Genomic DNA, 20,858 nt, shown 5'->3' on the forward strand with positions numbered 1-20,858 from the left:
GTAAAGCAAGTAGTAAGTGCTTACCTTCAGAATCAACCTGGGAAACAAGTTTAGTTGGGAGGCTGAATTCACCTGCAGAGCACACACTATAAAGTTATGCTAGTGCCCAAAACTATTACCCAGAAATCCAGAGGCTTACAATTCCATGAGGACTTGTCTGCATCTGTATTCAAAACCATTGCCAAAAATTTGTCATAGCATGAAGGAGAAAGCCTCATCAGAAGAAAAGATAAAGACAGAGTGGTGAGAAGAACAAAAATACCTCTGAAACCTGCACCGCAGGCTCTCACTAATTCCTTCTTCCATTTTACCCTAAGTCAAGCAATTGGCATATGGAGTCTTGGCAGCAAGCATACAATTGTATTCCTTTGTGAAACAGGTGTTTCACCTCAGCTAGGCTAAAAGACCATCTCTTCTCCACTTTCCTTTTTTCTCCTGGCAGGGTGTAAGAGATTGAACCAGAGGTTAGCTGGAAGAAGGATCAAGAAAAGAGTTATGGAAAAGGGTATTTCATAGACTAAAATATAGCTTAACATCAGCTATCTGGAATACTTTTAGTTAGGGAGGGTGCTGCAGACTGAAGCAGATTTTTAAATATATTTACTGAAAAAGTGGATTATCTAGCATAGAACATACCGAAGCCAAAGTGTTGTTCTCTAATGCATAGGTTAAACTGAATCAATGGAATAACACCAGGCATTAATGTATGGCACAGATTTCTCACTAATAAAGGCCCTTAAAGCTGCAAATACATCGCAGAAGAGAGTGCACGCCTCTCCATCTTACTAGTAGGCTGACTCTTCCCCTTCTAGCAAATGCTCTTGGTATCTAATTAAATATTCTCCCCCCAAATCCACAAAGGATTATAAAGCCACATAAAAGTTGATTTCCACTGGTTATTACTTAAATGAAACTAAAGACATAATATGTGTGTGTTTTTAAATTATTTTTAGAAAGCAAAGCTTTGCAGTTGCCACAGCCTAACGTGTGCCAAAAATCTCATTCAAAGTGAGAATGACCCTACTTTGTGAAAATGGGCATGTCAGAAGGAGTTTCTGACAGGAGGGTTTTCTTTGGTATTTCTACCTGTTCAGTTTACCAAAGAACTTTTAGAAATGAAACAAAATGAAATCTATTTTCTGTTTTAATGTTCTGGTAAAGATGTGCACTGACCTTGTGATGTCACCAGATGCTGGACAAAATAAGCAAGGCCTGCCAAAGCAGACTAGAAAGACTAGCAGACAGAAAACAGAAGAGGCAGAATTGGAATCACTGCTGCACAATTTATTTTATTATTCAACTCAGTTGTAGCCAGAAAAACTCAAGCCAACAGTCATCAGACAGGAAAAGAATATAAGCACTTTTCTCTCATCTCTTTTAATTTAATGCTTTCTTCCTTGCATTAGTAAGTGAATTGAAATAATCGCTCTAAAGCTATAAATTCACAGACCGCAGCACAAAGAAAGCAACTTTTAAGATATCAGGATACTTGCATAGCTTTATTCCTCTCTAGAGTTTTCCCTTGTCGCTTTTTAAACTGAAAGCAGAATCAGCAGTTTAAGTAGGAGGAAGCAGCCCAAGCCAGAAATCTGGAACCTCACAGAGGATCTTCCCAAAGTTTCAGAAGGTTATAAAACAGGAGGCTCAGTTCAGATTCACTACATGTACGAGACAATACCTTTTCTTGGATGTCGTGTGAAGGGTGCAAGAACATTTTGTAACGTTTTATGATCAATTGTGAGTATTCAAATTATGTGGAAATCATGCAGTGCCAGTAAGATCATCCTAACAATGTCCTGCTATAAGCCATGAATCCCAGTGACAATGTCTTTCATAATCGCAAATATCATAAAGCACGATGCTTTTATTTCCTGATTTCATGCCTTCGATTTCCAGGTTTTATTTTTAGTGCTTTAAAAACCTATTTAAGTTATTACACTGAATGAAGAATCTGATTTTTATCCACTGGACAGATATTGTGTAGGTGGGAGGCTCACAATTTTGCAGTAAGAATTAGAATTGGCTTTTGCTAAGAACAACAATAATGATTCAAAGACAACATTTATTTACTGAAAGACTTATTAAACAGTTCTTTAATGGCCGTGATAAGATAGATCAAACATTGCAAATTTTATTTGAGAGAATGTATCATTGACTCAAATCACAGCTGTTTGATAAGCCAGTGATCTTGATTTTTTTTCTCCAAAGTATTAAAAGACAAAGCTGAGTGTCACACTACTAATATCTGCTGACAGCAAACAAGTTCTGATACTTATTCTAGATACTCTGCCAGAAGATTTTTTAGTTGGTCTGTTGAATTTAGCCACTCAGAACAACAATGGTAAAACATTATCTTGAATGCAACATGCCACTTATTCCTCCAGGGAGAACAGATAATTCAATGTCTTCTGTCCTCAGATAATACATGTTTTCAGTAACTAGATGCTTCAGCAGGCTATCAGACAGAAGCAATAATTGGTGTCTAAGCAAATTTCTCACATGTTTTCCCATATCCCGTTGACTCTGTTAACTTCTAGGCTATCTTTCTTCCACTGACTTTCAACAGCCCTCAATCAATACCAAGAAAATGAAGAGCCTATGAGAGAATCTGCAAGGACAGTTTACAGCAACAACATGTATTCCTGCAGGGTGAATGCTAAAGAAGCTGTGAATTTTTGTTACTGTACGGCAGGTTTATGTAAAGAATTTTCCCCTTCTGAATGCAGGGTGGAATGTTTGGGACATCAAAGCACTAGGATTTGTGAGACCAAACTGATTCTTTTTGAGCAAAGCAATGTATCCAACTGATGAGGACGTCATCAGTTTCACTAACATTAGTGGAATAACAAAGATGCTCTTCCATGAAATTAAGTAGCTAAATATTCATATTATTCAATACAACAACTCAAGCAATCAATTGAACATCAAATGTATTTTCTCTTGTAAAGCACTGAGTCATTAACCTTAACAATTTCAGCATGCTCTCACTACCAAAGTCAACTAAATCAGCGTCCAAGCGAACAGATGGACAATGTATTAACGTATTACTGGTGAGTACTACACTGAGTAACCCCTGAACGTACTGAGAAATTAAAAAGCACTGATTTATGCTAAAGATGGGCAGAAAAGGGAAAACATGTTGGTCAGAAGGAATATGGTATGAATAAACAAAAGCATAGCTATTATAAAGGCAGTATAGCCCATGAGTGAGAAAGGCAAGACACACAAGCAGCCGTGGTTTGGACCTACCTTCACAAGTAGTCCCAAGACAATCTACTGGGGACTGTTTGAACTGTATTTTGTTGCACACTGGCAGTTCGTCACTTGTCCATGAAAAAAAATGAAACCTCTCTCTTCACCTGGACACATCTAACTCCCATTGCTACACCTTGTTGACCATAAAGTTCTACTACAAAGTTCATAAAATCTCCCACTAGCAAATGCAATAGCACCAAACTTTCTAGAGACAGTTTAGAAAAAGGAGACCCTGGGTTCCCAAGCAACCTGCCATTCCGAGGCTGAGACACGTTTGCTCCTTTGCAAGGGATTTCTGGTATTCTCTGATATTCTAAGCACACCAGTACTTTGATTCTTTCATACATGTGTGAAACATCTCCCATAGCTCCCCATGGACAGCTACCAGCTGTGTATTTCCTTAAAAAATTTAACATATACAAGGGAGAAAGGAGGAGTAAAACAGGGAAGGAGAGGAACCATGCAGAGTCATATTTTGAGATGGAAAAGCTACCGAATTGCGGATCACCACAGCAACACACTGCTGTTATGCAAACTCCCTCTTAGTCTAGATACAGAAGGGGAAATACAGCTTCTGTTTAGGGTAGGAATCTCCCTGGAATATCAGGGTCAAACCACTGGTGCTAATTCTCTTCTTAGGACATTCAAGCATATGGCATAGGCCTGGAAGTTCTGTTTTGAGCAGCTAAAGCTAAAGTAAGTATATCATGTCTTCATAGATGGTCTACCTTAATCCTTCAAAGAAAATGATGTCATGACGCTTTTAATTGACGTTCTTGATAAATATACTTGGATCTGATAAATTAATTGGTACTGGGTGACACTTAATCCAGGAGGACATAAATAATAACTGAAGAAAACCAGCATAAAATTTACCAGAAGAGCCTGGTCAGCTGTACATCATCCAAGTAGTCAGTCAGAAATCTCAGGAGAGTAACTAACTCTTTCCTGCCTGGAAAGGGACTGGAGGACATACTGGAAGTAAAGGAGAAAATTATCTGGATATGGAGTAACAGTGAGATTAATGATGTGATGCAAAATAGTGAGATAACTGCATTAGGAATATAGACATCTAAAACTTCAGAACATAAAAATTGATTGACTTTAAGCACTGTAACTGTTTGACCAGTGAACTACGTTAGTGATACAAAAATGGCTCTCAAATAAAGGATATCATAGATCAGTCAACTGATGTTTGCTTTATATATACACACACAGGTACAAGGTTGTGTTTGTGGAGTTAAATTTCTCACTTTACCCAAAGTTTGCTGACAAAACTATACCACAGACTTTGCTGCCTCCCATAATGACACCTTGATTATATATAAACATATGCCTATAAACATTATACATAAACATATGCATATAAAAATAAAGCATGTGCATATACATATAACCTATAGAAATAATCATTGACAAGAACTTTGCTAAGAGAGAACGTAAGAGAACATTGGTCAGAAATTTACAGTGACAGTTATCACAGTTTGTTCACAATACATCCAAGCTGCTTCACATTACAATAAATGTTACATTCCCAGATAAGTTGCAGCTCAGGCATTGTAGTTAGAAGACAGAGGTTGTGTCTGTCTGTCACTGGGGATTACCTGTCCTTGAGTTAGCAAATTGTTTACTGGTTATTTTCAGCTTTGTTGACATATACAGTCCTTTCTGTATCACAGATACAGAGACGGAGAACTGTTCTTTCAAAGAAACAGTAGCTTTTAATAAATTCTGGCAGCCAGAGAAATGGTAATAGGTCACTGGTAGGCAGAAATTAACTTCATTTTCATTGCTTGTTTTGCAAAATCTAAGAAACAGTGTGCTGGTAATGGACATAGCTATTCACGTGGTAATAAAGGCAGTAGCCATACACTACACTACTGAATTACCTATGCTGCAATGATCGATAAGGCAGTTGCAAATCTGAAAATATAAAAAAAGCCTCCAAATGCTTCCTACAAGTTCCACTTAAATTAAATTAAACTTCTTACAGAAGCTAATTACTTAGACACTTTCACTGAACTAAAATTAAATAATATAAACATCATGTCAAGGTCATAACTGGAACCAACTCAGTACAACAGTGAATCAATAAGGATAGGGAACAGACTCTGTCCCAGTGTGCCCAAACCAGCTGACTGGATAGAGACCTTACCCTTTACACACGGCCAACACCCAGAACGTCCCCATGCCACCCTAATTTCTACGAATTTGTATGTTCAGTTCAAAACTTCACCTTGACACAAAGAACCCCAAGAAATGAAACAGCAGCTGAAGGTCCCCATAACACAGGATTAAAATGGTGCTCCTAATCGCTGACACCAGAACCCCACAACTTACAGACATTCAGTACCGTTCCCACACAGACAAAAATCGGTATAAACACCAGTTTCTCATTCACTTTTCAACAGACACAAGCCAGATGCGCTGAAGAGCACTCCATACTGCCTAAGCCCTCCCTCTACACTAACACAAGCACATGAAAGAGATAAAAGCAGCATGCAACATGGGAGTTATTTTTCGGTAAACTAGACCCTAAGTCCTCTCCATCAAGGACAGCTCCTCTGTTTCTTTTCTTGTAACAAAGAAAACTTGGAAAGCTTTTGATTTCTTTTGAAAGCAGTGCATGATGTGTCAGTCTAAGCATGTAAATACTGAAATCAAGAAACTGCAGTAAGTTTCCCCAAAGAGTGATAAAAAAGGAAGAAAAGAGGGCAGGACAGGGGGAAGGGAGGGAGCGGAGGCAGATGGTAAAAACAACTGAGAAGCCACATTCATCGAAGAGTTAAGATTTAGTAGCCTCTGTTTTACACCAGTGTGGGCAAAAATCACTTTTAAGGGCTCTAATGAAAGTTGAAAGTTACCTTCAAAAAGTTATGCATATTTCAACAGAAATAAAAATCATTATGCATTCTCTCTAAAGAGGATACAATCTCAAACTGTCAAAATTCTAAACTCTTCTACATATATTACATACAAATGCCTTCTATAAAGAAACCTCTTTTCATTTTTCTTCTAAATTAGCTTAGTGGTCCATGGTATTACACTATCTTGGTCTAGCCTGTGAATAATGTGACAGGTAATTTTTATACTTCTTGCCTGTACTTAAGTTTGAGTGAAGATACGGAAAACAACTTTTATGGTCTAGGTGTAAAAGTAAATGTTCTGTAAGCCCTGCATACCCAAACTTGGACAGCTACCATAAAATATTTCATGCTAAATATGTGTCCATCAATAAATAACAAAAAAAGAGGGTAGATTTTTTTTTTTAATAAAGTGCAGTAACTTGTTTTTTCTCAAAACAAAATGATAATGTTAACATTGATGTAATCTACCTCATTATCACAGAAGGGATTTAAGAGTCTGTGTTATCAGATAGGATTCATTATGTAATAGGATGCACCGAGAAGGATGAATAATATGCAGATAACATAGGAAATCATCCAGCTATAATTTAAAAAATTGGATTCCTCATGAAACTGTCGACTGCAATGACACAGAAATGGATAGCAACAGTCTATTTCCATCTTGAAAAAAGCTCAAAATACTCTTGTACCAGCTTAAGTTTGCAAGTGATTGGAACGGCTTCAAAATACTGAACAATTTAATGTTTTTTGATTTACAACGCTGAAGAAACAAACAAATCTATAACTGGAACCACGGCAAATCCAGATTATATTTTCTCTTGTACCCAAACATTAGGCAGCCACAGCAAGGTTATTCTTTTCAGTCTCTGTGATTTACTTATGTTCCAGTACTTCAGCAACTATGCTATAAACTGTGCTAGGAAAGACGTAATCAAAATGAACTATCTTGCAGCTATGGGGTTGGTTCTTTTCTCTTCAGTGAAGAAGCCCACTACTACACTTCCAAATACAGATCTTTTTTAAAACTACTTTCCTCTGTCCCCTTTCATGAAGGGATAAAGGCAAGTGTGGCCATCAGATTAAAATGTTGAGTTCAGCAGAGCAAACTACATTTTTAAGGTGCTCTACCAAGAGGAGGGAAAATGATATGGGGCGATGCTCATATAAAAAGAAAAACAAGGCAAAGCTTAAAGAAATAAGGGAGAGAAATAAGAGAAACAGAAGGTGGTTAAAAAAGGAAGTATGGATAAACTGCTGAAGTTCTGAGTCTCTCTGAAAGGTAAAACTATGGCTAGAGACAGGAAACAACACAAAATTTTTCAGACCATGCTGTTGGGTCCTGCTATTATTTTTATATAATAAATGCAGTGTAAAAATGAAAGGAAGGATTTCTGCCAAACAACATTCTGGAGAAGGCCGGAGACACCCTTGACACCCTACTGCAAAAGCTGTGTTATATTTTAAGACATACATGTGGTACATTTTAAGACGTAAAATTAACATTAATCTGTTTTAAGTAAATCAGCAGCTTTGACAGAGAGAGGTCACTCAGCAGTTACAACACTATGGAAGACTCATGTATCCTCTCTCCCTATACCTCAAAAGTACTGACACACATATACTTCGCATAGCAGAATCTGTCTTCTCCTTTCCATGTTTGATGAGGCCACTAAAGAAGCAGGATTAGAAAATAGCCCTTAATTTTGCCTCAGAGTTTCAGTGATCCTTTGGAATCTGACTCTCCTCCTCCACAAAAAATATCCTATTTGAGCACACCAGCCTTAAACAACCAGTACCATAAACATGCAGAAACAGCCCTCATCAAAATATATCCCAGCAAATTTAGCCCTTCTCAGTATATACTGCCTGAAATCACTATCTCTATAACCAACAGCTGTGTAAACAGCAGCTTACATTTTAAATTACATCTTTTCCAGAACAGGTGATGCTTTCATTGCAGCTAAAAAGTAATGGGGCGAAACCCCCCTCAGATCCCCAAGAGATTTATTTTACTCTGCCTCTGCAGTAGAGGTAATCTATACTGCTGAATAAAGCCACAACTCCAGTATAAGCTCACTGTGATGAGATTTATATTCCAAAGAACTTTTCGAAAAGTTCATAGATAAAATTCCAAAAACTGTACCAAAAGTTGAAACTTTCACACAGTTTAATAAAATGATTACCAATTGAATACCTTGCTCTTTTAGAATCCTTCTCACGTTTATACTTCAAGCCTTTCATCAAGAGGTAGCACTGCTCCATTATGCAAATGTGTGAAAAAAAAATACTAAGGAAAGGCAAAAGCTAAACTGCGAAAACAACCTAAACTTTTTGAGTGCAGTGATTTGACCAGAACTACAAACTGTTTGTCAGAAACATCACTTGAAAGGTGCTTTACAGATTTGGATTAAATACGCCACATAGTACCACTGCTAAACGCTGTTCTACAGCAACAGAGAAATCAAGGAGGTTTTTTACTAGAGTAAAAAAGTAAGTTTGTTTTGGTTCTCTGAACATGAAATAATTTCCAATCGAGTTTCAGAGGTATTAAACGCTCACAAATTCAATTGACATTACTCAGAATTGTGGGAACTCGGCATATTTTATGGCTGAAAAACCTCAGCATGATCAGCTAGAACATGTGTCAAACAACATTTTGAAGGATTTTAGTTTCAAATGACTTTGATTATAAAGAACAAACTTAGGAATCTGAGCAACAAGTTCTATGCCTCCATATAGGCTTTCTGCCCATTGCCTCAAAACTACATCAATTGTATCCACTTTCTGAAATAAATCATTCTATCTTCACAAAACAACTTCTCAAATTGCGTTAAACAGGATAACCCAGAGTATTCTGGATTCATGCCTCTTTTCCATTCATGTCTCCAGTTATAGGAAATTTCATATTAGTTAATAAGTAAGCATTCACTGTGACTAAAACCACTTTCTGTTAATACACCCACAGATTTGAATAATCAGCCTTTTATTGTTGTAAAGGTTAAGTTTCAATAATTTTTAACACTTTTTTTGTATTTTGTAGAGGTCATTCTCAAGAGCAGAGTTGAGTCTACAGTGAATGTTGCTTCATATGGAAGAACACAGTTATCAGTCACACAACGGAAATAAACCATTTAATACCAGAATTTCCATTAACGTGCAAATTTAAAAAGATGCCAAAAGCAACAGAGAAGTACAAAAAAAGATGTGTAAGGGAAGAGAAACAAGGTAAGCTATTAAGTGATAAAGCCGTATTTTCTATTACAGAGGCACACAACCAATGTATATCCTTTCAGAAAGAACAATGAAGAATTCAAATAGAAACCAAATGCACGCTCTTCAGATCATATACCACCATATCCAGTGTTTTCAGTTATTCCTAATTTACAATCAAGTAACCAAGAGCTGAGCTTCAGTCATGTTGTTTACAAGATAAAAACACCACAGCTGACGAATTTACATCTAAGACACTAAGCAGAATCATGATGAACAGTGACGTATCCAAAACCATAGTTTTGTCCATTATATGCATGTATTTTCTATCATTAAGGAAGATATTTATGTATTATACCTGTTATACCATTTTTTGGTTTGAAAATACAATGTCATACAAACATGACTAGTATTTTCAAGGGCACAGAAGTGGTCCACATGTGAAAAAAAAAAATAAAATCTGAATTTACTCACTTGCTCAAATCTGTTATTCCTGATGTACCAATGATCATATGATCGAGTAATTGCATTGATATCTAGTTCTTATTGCAGTGCAGAGAGTAACAAAGACAAGTCTGTGATCTAAGACCTCTTTACTTAAGAGCTGCTCGCTCTTGTTGATGTAAAGCTAAATGAAGAAGTTTCTAATGTTATTCTCCATTAAGCTGAGGACTAATAGACGTATAATCATGGGCTTTCAGTAGTAGAGAAACTCAGTTTTGAAATCAACATTACTTCTCTCTCTGGAGGCTCTACATGGTCACTTGGATGTAAATTAATCATTAACTTGAATAGCATGACTCCTCCTCAAAGTAAGAGAACCTGCAGTATTAAGAAAAGCTGATCAGCCTTTCTCCTAATACATCACAAATCAGAATGTGACCCTCACATGGAGGTAAAGCCAGTGTACCAGAGGTTAGGAGGAGAGGAAGGCTTTCTTCAGTAACTGCAAAAGAATCCTTGGAAATTGGGTTAAAATTATGGGGGTTTCCACCTGAGAAATTCTTCCAAGTTTACTTCTTACTTGCAGACTAAAATGCTGCATATTTTCTGCTAGTAAATAAATGAGCTGCATTTCACTCGGTGCATTTTTATACTAGTAGTTGAACACTTAGAATGCACTTTACTAGCTCACAGATCTGACCACATGCATTTGCCATGCAGATTTAACCTCCCTGAGGCTGTGGCTTACTGTACTAGGTAATTTCAAGCAAGACAGTTTTACTTACTCTGCTGGTCTGAATGTTTCCTCTTACAACTTCTACTTCCTCTTATTTACTCCTCAGGTTCCTGCCAATGAAAAGCTTTTACAACCTTCTGTAATCCTTCTGAGGATTGGCGTTACACTGACTGTGTAAGAAATGCATTTCTAAAGCTGACCTATAACTGTTGCTCTGCAGGCAGACTACAAGGCATAGGTCTTGGGCTTTTTTACTCTAAACCATTTTTTTTTTTAGTATGGAATAGTGTCAGTTTTATGTGACACTGCATGCTGTCTGACAGGTGGATAAAATAAACAACTGATGTATATTCCAAAAGAAGAGAATTTCCTGAGTAGGTCACAGAAGTGAAAGAGACAGCAGAGGAAACCAACCTGGCAAAAGTGATAGTCTACAAAAGCACGTCAAAACATCCCATTTCTGAAATCTGTTCTCCCAAATCCAAATCCTGTTTTGCAATGAAGCTGACAAAGCTGAGGCATAGTTTAAAAAGCTGAATGGCTTGGAAACAAACAAGCAAAAATCCCTCCCTGTAACTCAACAGATTATTTGCAGTCACTAACCTGCACAAGAGAAATTCCTACAATGTTTATTAATATGGCTGTAAATCCAGAATAATTTCTGTCTGCGTTATAATGGTACTATCCCTGTTTGATACAATAAACAGAATCCCCAATAAACAATCGCGATAAACAGTAAACTGTAAACAGATTGCTTGTCTGATAGAATATAAGAGAGACAATGAGCCTATGTTTTGAAGGACTGTTAATAATCAGTACAATAAATAACAAAAATATAGCAAATAATCCAAATTTAATCACTCTGTGTAACTTCACTTTTAGGAAAAAATCCATCCTCTTGCTAACAGAAGTTTACACATTTTGCTAAGCAGATTTATTTCTCACATGAAATAGATCTCATGGGGTCAAGATCTCCTCCAGTCTGAGAGGTGCAGTACATCAAATTCAAGACTGCAGATTACACTCATCACGAGTTTATTTCTAGGAAATTATTTTGCAAGAAGGACAAAAGTTGAGTTTTCAACAGAGTATCAAATTTGCTGTGTCATATTGAAGCAAATACGAAAATACTCTCTTATGATTTTAATTACATTGCTGAGTCATTTTGAGAGACAAAAATGCACATCTGCAAAGTTAACTGAACACAAAGAAAAACTTTGGTAGGATTGAAATAGACAATAGCCAAGGGAACCTTCAGTGTTCATATTGTAAACATTGCTGGGAAATACTTATTATTTTGATATACTGAAGTTTGGAGATTCTTCCTCATGCTCTATAGATCCTATATACACAGATCTGGAATGAAAACTATGTGGAATAGCTGCTAAGTGACAACAGAAATCTGCACTGGACCACAAGCCTGTCATAAACATTGCACTCTTAGGTCTTCTGCCTTCACATTTTCCTTACACTCTTTGCCTTGTGTTTAATCTGAAATAGAACACTTTGCCTAATAGGTGCAATGATGTTTAGAAACAGAAGCCTCCTTATTTATATAAATTCTTGACTTCATCTATTTTAATTTACACAACAACATGACAACAATGCTCCAATAGTTGGCATATTTCTGTTTTGCTTTGCATTTCTGAAATAGAAGCATATTAGCATGCAGTGCCAGGAAGCATTCCAGCTCAACTCAGCTTCAGCTTTGTTCTCTAACTTGGAAAGATGTGCGCAAATGTAGATAAGCACAGTGCAAGAAGAGAAATGAGGGGAATATGAAGTCAATGCATTGTTACATTTACAAGAAAACACACACCTTTTCTAATGACAGCTGTATCTTGAAAGAACTAATGCCAGGCTTCCTCATCCTCAGCTGACCAACCGAGGGTACATTTGAGCTGTCGAGGTGTAAAACATAACCTACAGTTGTGAAAGCTGAGGAAAGACAAACTTTCCTAACAGTTTATCTATGTCCAGTTCCAACCTGGTCTCCAAACAGCATAACACACCTCTTCCTTCCACTTACCTTGCAGAGGACAACGGACTGAAAAAGAACATGGTGTTTTGAAGACTCTAATCAAGCATACAGGTCTGTAAAACCAACATACATACTGGAGAGTCATATTTTGCCCACAGTATGACAATCGATATAAAATTCATTTTGAAGGCTGTCTAATCCTACCATGCAGGACAAAAAACCACATCAAAACTCATTTCCTCTATGTTGAAAGCAGTCTGAGAACTTGGGTTAGATAATATGTAACCTATAATACTATCAGCAATATTAACATTTTAACATAACATCCTTCCTTTTGGTTTTTTTGCTTTTCATTTGTGCTAAACATTTATCTGTTTGTTTGAATGCCATACCCCTATAAAATCAGTCACTTTGAAGCTCTGGGTTAATCCACTTACAGCACAAAACTTTCCACTACAAAATGCTTGTCATGTAAGGATATAACCTGAGAAAATCTAATTTTATCTTTCTGCCATTTTCAGTTTGTCCATTTTTATTTGTAACTACCTCTGATGTTTTGATGTCCTCATAAGAAAACTGCGTGGCAGGTACTCCGAGGTGGTTGATGAAATAATCTGAATCTCCCTGTATCTGCACAGAACTGACATTAGATCCTGGACATCTAGTCTTTTCCACACAGTTGAAGCTCTGGCTCTGAAAAACAAACACAAATCAAAATTCTACTTACTTATTTGCAACCAGACTCTTAACAACTTGTATCGATATCTCACTTACACAGCATTCTTTGGGTTGAAGCGTTTTAAGAACAGGCTGGAACTTACACTGGTGCAAACAGGTATTAGCTGGATCATACTTAGTAGGGAGTGAGTCTACAAACCTTTCACCCCCCATTGATACAACCTGCATGCACTCTTTGGGATTGGACATAGCAGAGAATGAAGAGTGTGCTGCAACATGGCTCAGTCTTTCAAAGGACAATGAAAGTAATATCTAATTGAAATGGTAGGGGGGGCAAGAGAAGAAGCCTTTGGTAGGCACGTAAAATTTCGCATACTGGGCAGGAGATTAGACGTCATCATGGTGCCTTTTGGAAGCATGTTCTGAGATCTTTCATGGCTACTAAGGAGTCAATTCTTTATTCAGTTAATAGCATGCTCTCTAACAGCAAAAAGCTGAATCAGATAATCATATTCAAGATATCTATGGTCTATGAAATCCTGGCAATGTAAAGAATTTGCTGCAATTACAGAGTAAGGGTTAAGAGAAAAACAGAATTAAAAGGCTAAAGACACATAAATACACATTTTCTGGGTGCATTACTTAAAACAATTCTAGTCAGTGACATGTTTGTATTTCTTTCACACAAGTATTTAATGGTGAAATCTTAGCAACACAACTGTAATAAATGTAAAATGAAAACTGGAAAACAAGCCCAAGACTGAGCGCTACATACTCGTGTAGCTTTCAAATACATCAGGTAATTAAACACTTAATAAACAGTATACAAAAAGGCTTTCAACATCTACTACAGCAAATAAGATACTTAGGTTTCTTTTTAAAAATGTTAGGAAGTTGAAGTACTAGAGATTATTTACACGTAGCTAGAAGTTTATATAGTATAACATAACTTCCTCAGACCTACCTACTAAATTACTAGCTTGCTACAAGAACAGTGTAAGATTAGTTCTCCTTTAATACTAAAATACACCAGATTCTGTATATTAAAGTTCCTGATGTTAGCCAGAAAATGTTTTAAGACTTAGAAAGAGACAAATCTTGGTATTTTTCCATTTTTAAATTAGCATAATTATTGCTTCACAGTTTCACTTCAGTGCTATGAAGAACACAATTGCATATTACCCAGTGTAAATAAGGGCTGCAGATTCTCACAGAAAACAGCTTCCATTTCGTATGTATTTTTGAAAGGTGCCTATATCACTCTCTCTTTTTGTTAAACATTTCTTCACAGTTGTGCAAGGTCCTTCCAAAAAGACTGAGAGTTACAGTCAAAATAGAAACAAGAGATCACTTCTGTATGTGCAGTCCACCTCTAGAAAATACTATCCTCCTTAAAGATATCCATGGAGCAACATGATTCACAGCAGCCAAAATTCTGGCTCTCCATGGCATAGTAAGAAAAAAGAATAATAAAAAAAGAATAATAAAAAACAAGCATTAATGTAGCATTAACTTTAGGCATCATTTGTAAGTCTCAGTTGTTATTGCAGACAAAGGTTTAAATCAGGGCTTTGGGGGGATTTTTTAGAGTTAGATTAAGATGGTTTTTTTAAGTTTTTAAACCTGAAGATACCTCTTTAATTGCAACTTTTGTTCCGGTGTTTCACTCCCCCTTTACACCATTCTTGAGATGGTTTCAATCACATTGAGAAGACATTTAACAACATCACAGTGCGGCTGTTCAAAGACATACAAATCCACCTGCTATCTAAAGAGTCTCAATAAAGTCAGTAACCTTGTTTTTCAAAACCCGAAGCTACAACAGAAACAGCAGAAGCCCCAACTATATACTCATTTCAAAAGATGTTTTTAAATAACCACACTTTATCTTCTACAAACTGTCCCAGCCACAAACACTTATAGTGCACATCCACGCATAAAGGCATGTTTATAGTTTTATGCACATATATGCACAGAAGATGCATTCTTAAGTGATTGGTCCTTTCAGGAATTATAAGATGTTTAAGTATCACACAGTGTACTATACTACGGTGTAGATTAGACTATCTCCTAACTTCCTCAGACTGCCCAACACATCTGGTCAAGTTTATAAATGAGTAGTCTGTTCTTCCTTTAATATTTAAAAGTTTACTGAATGATGTGAAATACAGCATTTGGTTCAATAGGAAAATCTCTGAAATAAGCAAAAACCCCAGAGTTACCTACCAAAGGAAATCACAAAGTTAAACGACCAAATTAATCACAATAAAACTGTTGGGGAAACAATTCAATACCAGAAAAGACAAACGGCGCTGAAGAGTCAATGATCCATAAGGAAGCCACATACTATGCGGAAGGATCTTGCCTTTCTAAAAAGACCTGATCCTAGCTCGGTAAACACAATGGCATCAAAGCTCTTCAAGGTTAATGCTACTTGCACCTACTCAGGTTAAGAATTTATGTAACTATCGTGACTATCCAGAACTAATTTTCAAGAAGTAATTAATAGAAGGGATATCTTGAAACACAGTAAGGACCGTCAAAATCTTAATATATACCTCACAGAAGTACGGAAATTAAGCAGGGAAATAAATGTACCTCTTTTTCCTTGTCAATCTATATCTTTATACCTTTCACTCTGCTAAGTGAACATTAACCTTTCATCATCTCCTGTGTATTCATATCTAGAATTTGTTACGGGATTTTCAGAAAAGGACTACTGCAAGCTGCTGACTGGAGGTACAAATGTGGACTTGGAATTTATACCTGGAATTCCCAATTGGAGAGGAGGTAACAGAGGGTAATAGAAAATGAAAACAAGGTCTCACGCAGTGAATAACATTTCTCACAGCAAAAAATGCCAGAAATTTTTAATCTAATATGTGAGAGGTCAACTGGTGTAACTGTAGAAATGAAGTTCTAAGGCATTTTCCGTTAGTGTCATCTCACTATACCCCAAAATTGTTGGCTAACTATCAAGAACATTAGAAAGCTGGATCATTATCATCATCTACTAAGCAGATTAGGTTTCACAAAAAAAAGCAATCAAGGTTATAGATACTGCAGGGACATGGCTAATTAACAGAGTATTTTGATATTCCCCTTTCTCTATTTTTTTAAGAGGTGAAGATGATGGTAGAGTCAGTTAATTCTGAATATGCACCAACCCCCATTTCTGCTAGCATACCAGGAACTGAAAAACCAGACACCTTTCTTTTTCAGAAAGACAAACCTGACTTTTAGCCAGCATTCTGCCCCTTCTGAAAACACTTTACTACATTCAATTTTAACTATTCAAAAACAATCTGTTACTTTTTTGCTCACTATAGCAATGATGAGATATATTTTATGTATGGAACTTTACATATGAAATGTTTAGAGAGTTGGTTAAGAGTACAATGAGATACAGTACTTTTTGGTTTTTTACATCACCATCGTTCATGGTAAAGCATTTATATTTTTACAACAGCACTGTTCAACTCAATAGTGCTAGCATCTTAAGAGTTTAACTGCTTTGTTCAACTTTCACTGTTCTGACACACAAGCCCCTGATAATGACTAGTTCAAGAACAAAAATTTAACACTGCACTAATATGGGAGAATGCTTTCTGTGCAAGATACTGTTCTCTTCCAATTTATTTTTGTTGTTACTCAGACTCTACAATACCAGCATTCTTCTTTTGCAATGACTGCACAGTTCATGTAGTGTGTTTTGTATTCATTAAAAAAAATGAAACATTTCCCCAAATTAATGAAACTTAAGATCAAGAATAATAATGTCCTACAGTTAGTAAAAATTTTCCATTAATGAAGTGCTGTTAAACTAAGAGGCAAGCTTTTAACTTAGTCAATGCAAGAACAACAGCTCACCATACAGCATGCCACGTATTTCACATACAATAACAAATCAAAGCAAGTAAGTTGAAGGAATCAGCAAAGCAAGCCTCTTCCTCCACTCATCTTACAGTTACAAGAAAAGAAATTGAGGAACAATTACCTGGAGTAAGATGCAAAAATGAGATAGTCTTAGCATGCAGAAGAGTGATGGCAGGCATGGGAACGATGGGAGATGGGAGTAGGACATTTTAGGCTCTCTGCTTGCTTAAATACAGGTGTCTAATAACATTTGAGATGTTGCGAGGCATTCATACAGACTTAAAGCAAGACACAGGGGAAAGCTGTATCTTGCTGGATCAGCATCTGTGGGAACGAAGTGTATCAGACCTCAAACTGGATTACATTTTTTTTTTGTTTATAAGACTGAATGGAGTTCCTTTATTTATACAGATTTGCTTGTCATTGTCCAGGTAGCTCAGTCTTGTATTTATTATTATTGTTTTGCAGGTAAAAGTAACATCAATTAAGTCTAATATCAACTGCATTTATAACATTAAACCCAGCAGCTAGACACATAAATGAAGCCATACCTACAAATACGTGTTTATAGGACTATTATCCACAAACACTGGCTGTGTCAGTAGTTGCTGCTTTCATTTCCTTCCCTCCTCATCCTTACCTAGAAGAACCATCCTAAATCTCAGTTTGATCTTTTTGCACTGAAGCCACTACTGTTTCTGACACAGAAATCAACTTTTAAGTCCACTTAGTTAACCAGTTGGAAATATTGTTCTTGTATCATGTGAAACACTCTCCTACCAAAATGTACAAGCACTGTCTCAACTGTCTTTCAATATGCAGCAGTCAGGAAACAAGGAAAACATAATTTCCCAAAATTGTAACTGCAATTTATGACAAGCAGGACAGCTTCCATGCTTGGCAGCAGAATGTTTGATCCTTATTGCAAGGCAAGTAGGCATCTATGCAGAACAGAGGTGAAAAACTGACTGTCAGAAAAATTACTGCTGCTAGGAAATGAAGGTCACTCCTAAGCAAAAGACTAGCAGGGGATGTGGGCCATGGAATTGACAGGGGTGCGGGAGAAGATTACACCAATGCCAATGTCCAGAAACACAGTATTTAAAAGCATTTTAAAGTTCTTCGATGCCAAATAATTTGTTAATCATCATGTAATAGCAACTGTGTATCGCTTTGGCATTCTGCTTTCCCTTTCCTCCCCCCCCCCCCCCCCCAACTAATCTGCTATTTTTGCATATTTAAATATAAAATGGTGTCATTTACAAAAAAACCTCTCTTTATAACTTAATTTGATTAATTTTAATTCTGATAGTCCACACAATCTTTCTTTTCATATATGCAAAAACAACCTGTGAGTTGCCAGTTTGGAAAAAAAGTTTAATTGCTATGCATTACTTCACCAGTTGCAGTCAGGTCCTACTTAATGATCCTTTAAATGTTAGCTTTTATGTGGGCAAAAAAAAATCCCAAACCCAAAACAAAACCAACTTTAAAAGTGCATCTAGAATAAATTATCAGCAACACGCTCTGTTAGAACTAACTCCCTGTTGTAGACTAGGCAAACTACATTTCTTCTGCTGGCAAGTCTTACAGTAAAGCACACCTAATAGCACTATTTAGATCACTCAGTTGCTCAGGCTGGTCTCCACTGTGTCAATCAAGCCCTCCCTTTAGACTGGAAGGAAGTCAAGCCATGTGGTTAGGCAGTAATCAAGGAATGGTTCATGTCAGTGGAAGGATGCACATGCTATTCGTAATTGAATAATTTTATTTCTCTGGAGTTCATTTTGGTTTTCAGCATCATGTTACAGGTTTATATTACAAATCTGAAAAAATGAAGAGTACCATATGGCCCATTAAATACATTTAATTTGGGTTAATGTTATAAAGTAGACCTGACACATCTAAAGTATAATCAAGTGGTACTTCACTGCAGACCTTATTCTACCACTAATTAGAGCTAAGCATTCATAGGTGCCTTTTGCTGCTATGTTAAGATCCTAGTATAAATAAAAGCCTATACTAAAAAAAAAAAAAAAAAAAGTTATTGGCCATTTCTACAGTTCACCTTCCACCTAGAGACATGTACCTGTCAGTTCTGGTTACCCTCCTTCCTTTATGTGAATCCAGCTGAAGTTAAACCCTTAGCAGCTTTTGAAAATGGATTAAAATGCCTAAGTAGTTTTCAACAGGACAAATAAAGAACGACCAATTATTCTTACAGTGTGTCCGTGATCCCAGCTTCAGAACTACAGCAAGGAAGCTTATTCTTCATGAATAATCAATCTCTATTTCTTGAGCTGAATCACCACCTGTGTTAGTAACTGGCGCGAGGCAAATGCATTTAAGAAGCTGAAGCATGATAAGACCATCATGATGAAGTAAAATTATCTAAACAAAGAGCTACAGAATTTATTAAATTAATCACAGACCATGTAAAAATGCAGAAGACAACAGATTAGCATCTTTATTACTGCAAATGTGTTACGCTAAATCATCATCAACAGGTAGGGAAGGCCAGAGAAGCTGCATAGCGAAGGATTCACAAGTATATGTCTCTCATCCATAAAAACCTGCTACACTCTGACAAACAAATCATTAGAGTAAGAAGGTTTGACAGCTCTTAAAAAAATATTATTAGCTGTTTGCCTGCCCTAACTACCAAAATCGACAGAAAAAAAATCATGGAGTTTTTAGGAACTCTATTAATTCAATAGCAAGCATACTCCTCTGTTTTCTCCCATCTGATTATCTGGTTTGGCTATAAACATCCTGCTTTGCTCTCTGCCTTTGCTGATTGATCATATATATTGCTATTAATGCAAATCAGCTGTTTATAAAATTATTAGGCAGATTTAATACAGCACTTTCCCCTATAGACCTCAAAGTACTTTTCAAATCAACTGAAGGCAAGCAAGGTACCTCATATTTCAGTCTTGCTCAACATCACAGAGCAAAACAACGACACAGAAATTAAATGCACAATATTTCCCAAATTCTGAGCCTTATCAAACTGTCATGATTCAAGTACATACATAAAAATAATTCTAAATTATATCCACTCATTCTTTCTCTGCATGGGGAAAAAGAAAAGAAAATCTGAGAGCACTGATGGTAATTCATATGCTATATACAAAGAATAGTTGTGGTTTAAATAGCCTAAATGTTACACACCACTAATGTGATGTATTTGCCTATTATACAATGCAATCATCTGATTACCTCCAGTATTTTAGGGACATAATAAAAATATTTAAAAAGGGATGGACAAACTATAATGTTCTACTGCAGACAGTGATATTGTAAAAAGCTGTCATTTCAGTGCTTGTGCACGTCTTTTCCATCCATTTTGGCCATGACAGCAAAGTCCAAAAAGCACATACAACCCTGTTTCACAATGATCTTTGACTTCTTCATTCTGTATAAGACATTGAAACACAACTGAAGAACTGATGATACTTATTTTACTTGTTAGCAAATTGTAGTCAACATTTGCAACAAAGTACATTGAAAAAAAATGATCACTCTGTAAGACCAAGCCTGTAAGTGTTCAGAGTAAGATAAATACGATTAAAACTACACAAAGAAATCTTCTGAGGTGGAGTGACTAAAACCTCCTGCTTTTAATTAATTTTATACTTAGAATAAAATAATTAATTAAAAAGGAGTAAAATGTTGGATCCATAGTTTCTCAGCAATTATTTCCTTCCACCTCATCCATATTTTCATTTAAACATGTATGAAGCTTTACTGAAAATATCTAAAATCTGAACATTATTAATTGACCTTTAAGGTCAACGTGAAGACTCCT

At 36.4% G+C, this 20,858-nt stretch overlaps 1 protein-coding gene across 2 annotated transcripts in view; it reads right to left on the reverse strand.

Annotated features, from left to right (window-relative positions):
- NAALADL2 (N-acetylated alpha-linked acidic dipeptidase like 2) overlaps nt 1–20,858 on the reverse strand; it is a 505,644-nt gene that overhangs the window by 84,498 nt on the left and 400,288 nt on the right. For both annotated transcript variants that reach the window (XM_069792699.1, XM_069792700.1), the window contains exon 12: nt 13,040–13,186. In XM_069792699.1, coding sequence (XP_069648800.1) covers nt 13,040–13,186 — 147 coding nt within the window. The remainder of the gene's footprint in view (nt 1–13,039; nt 13,187–20,858) is intronic.

The sequence above is a fragment of the Haliaeetus albicilla genome, chromosome 9 (assembly GCF_947461875.1).
Source record: "Haliaeetus albicilla chromosome 9, bHalAlb1.1, whole genome shotgun sequence".
NCBI classification, from domain to species: Eukaryota; Metazoa; Chordata; class Aves; order Accipitriformes; family Accipitridae; genus Haliaeetus; species Haliaeetus albicilla.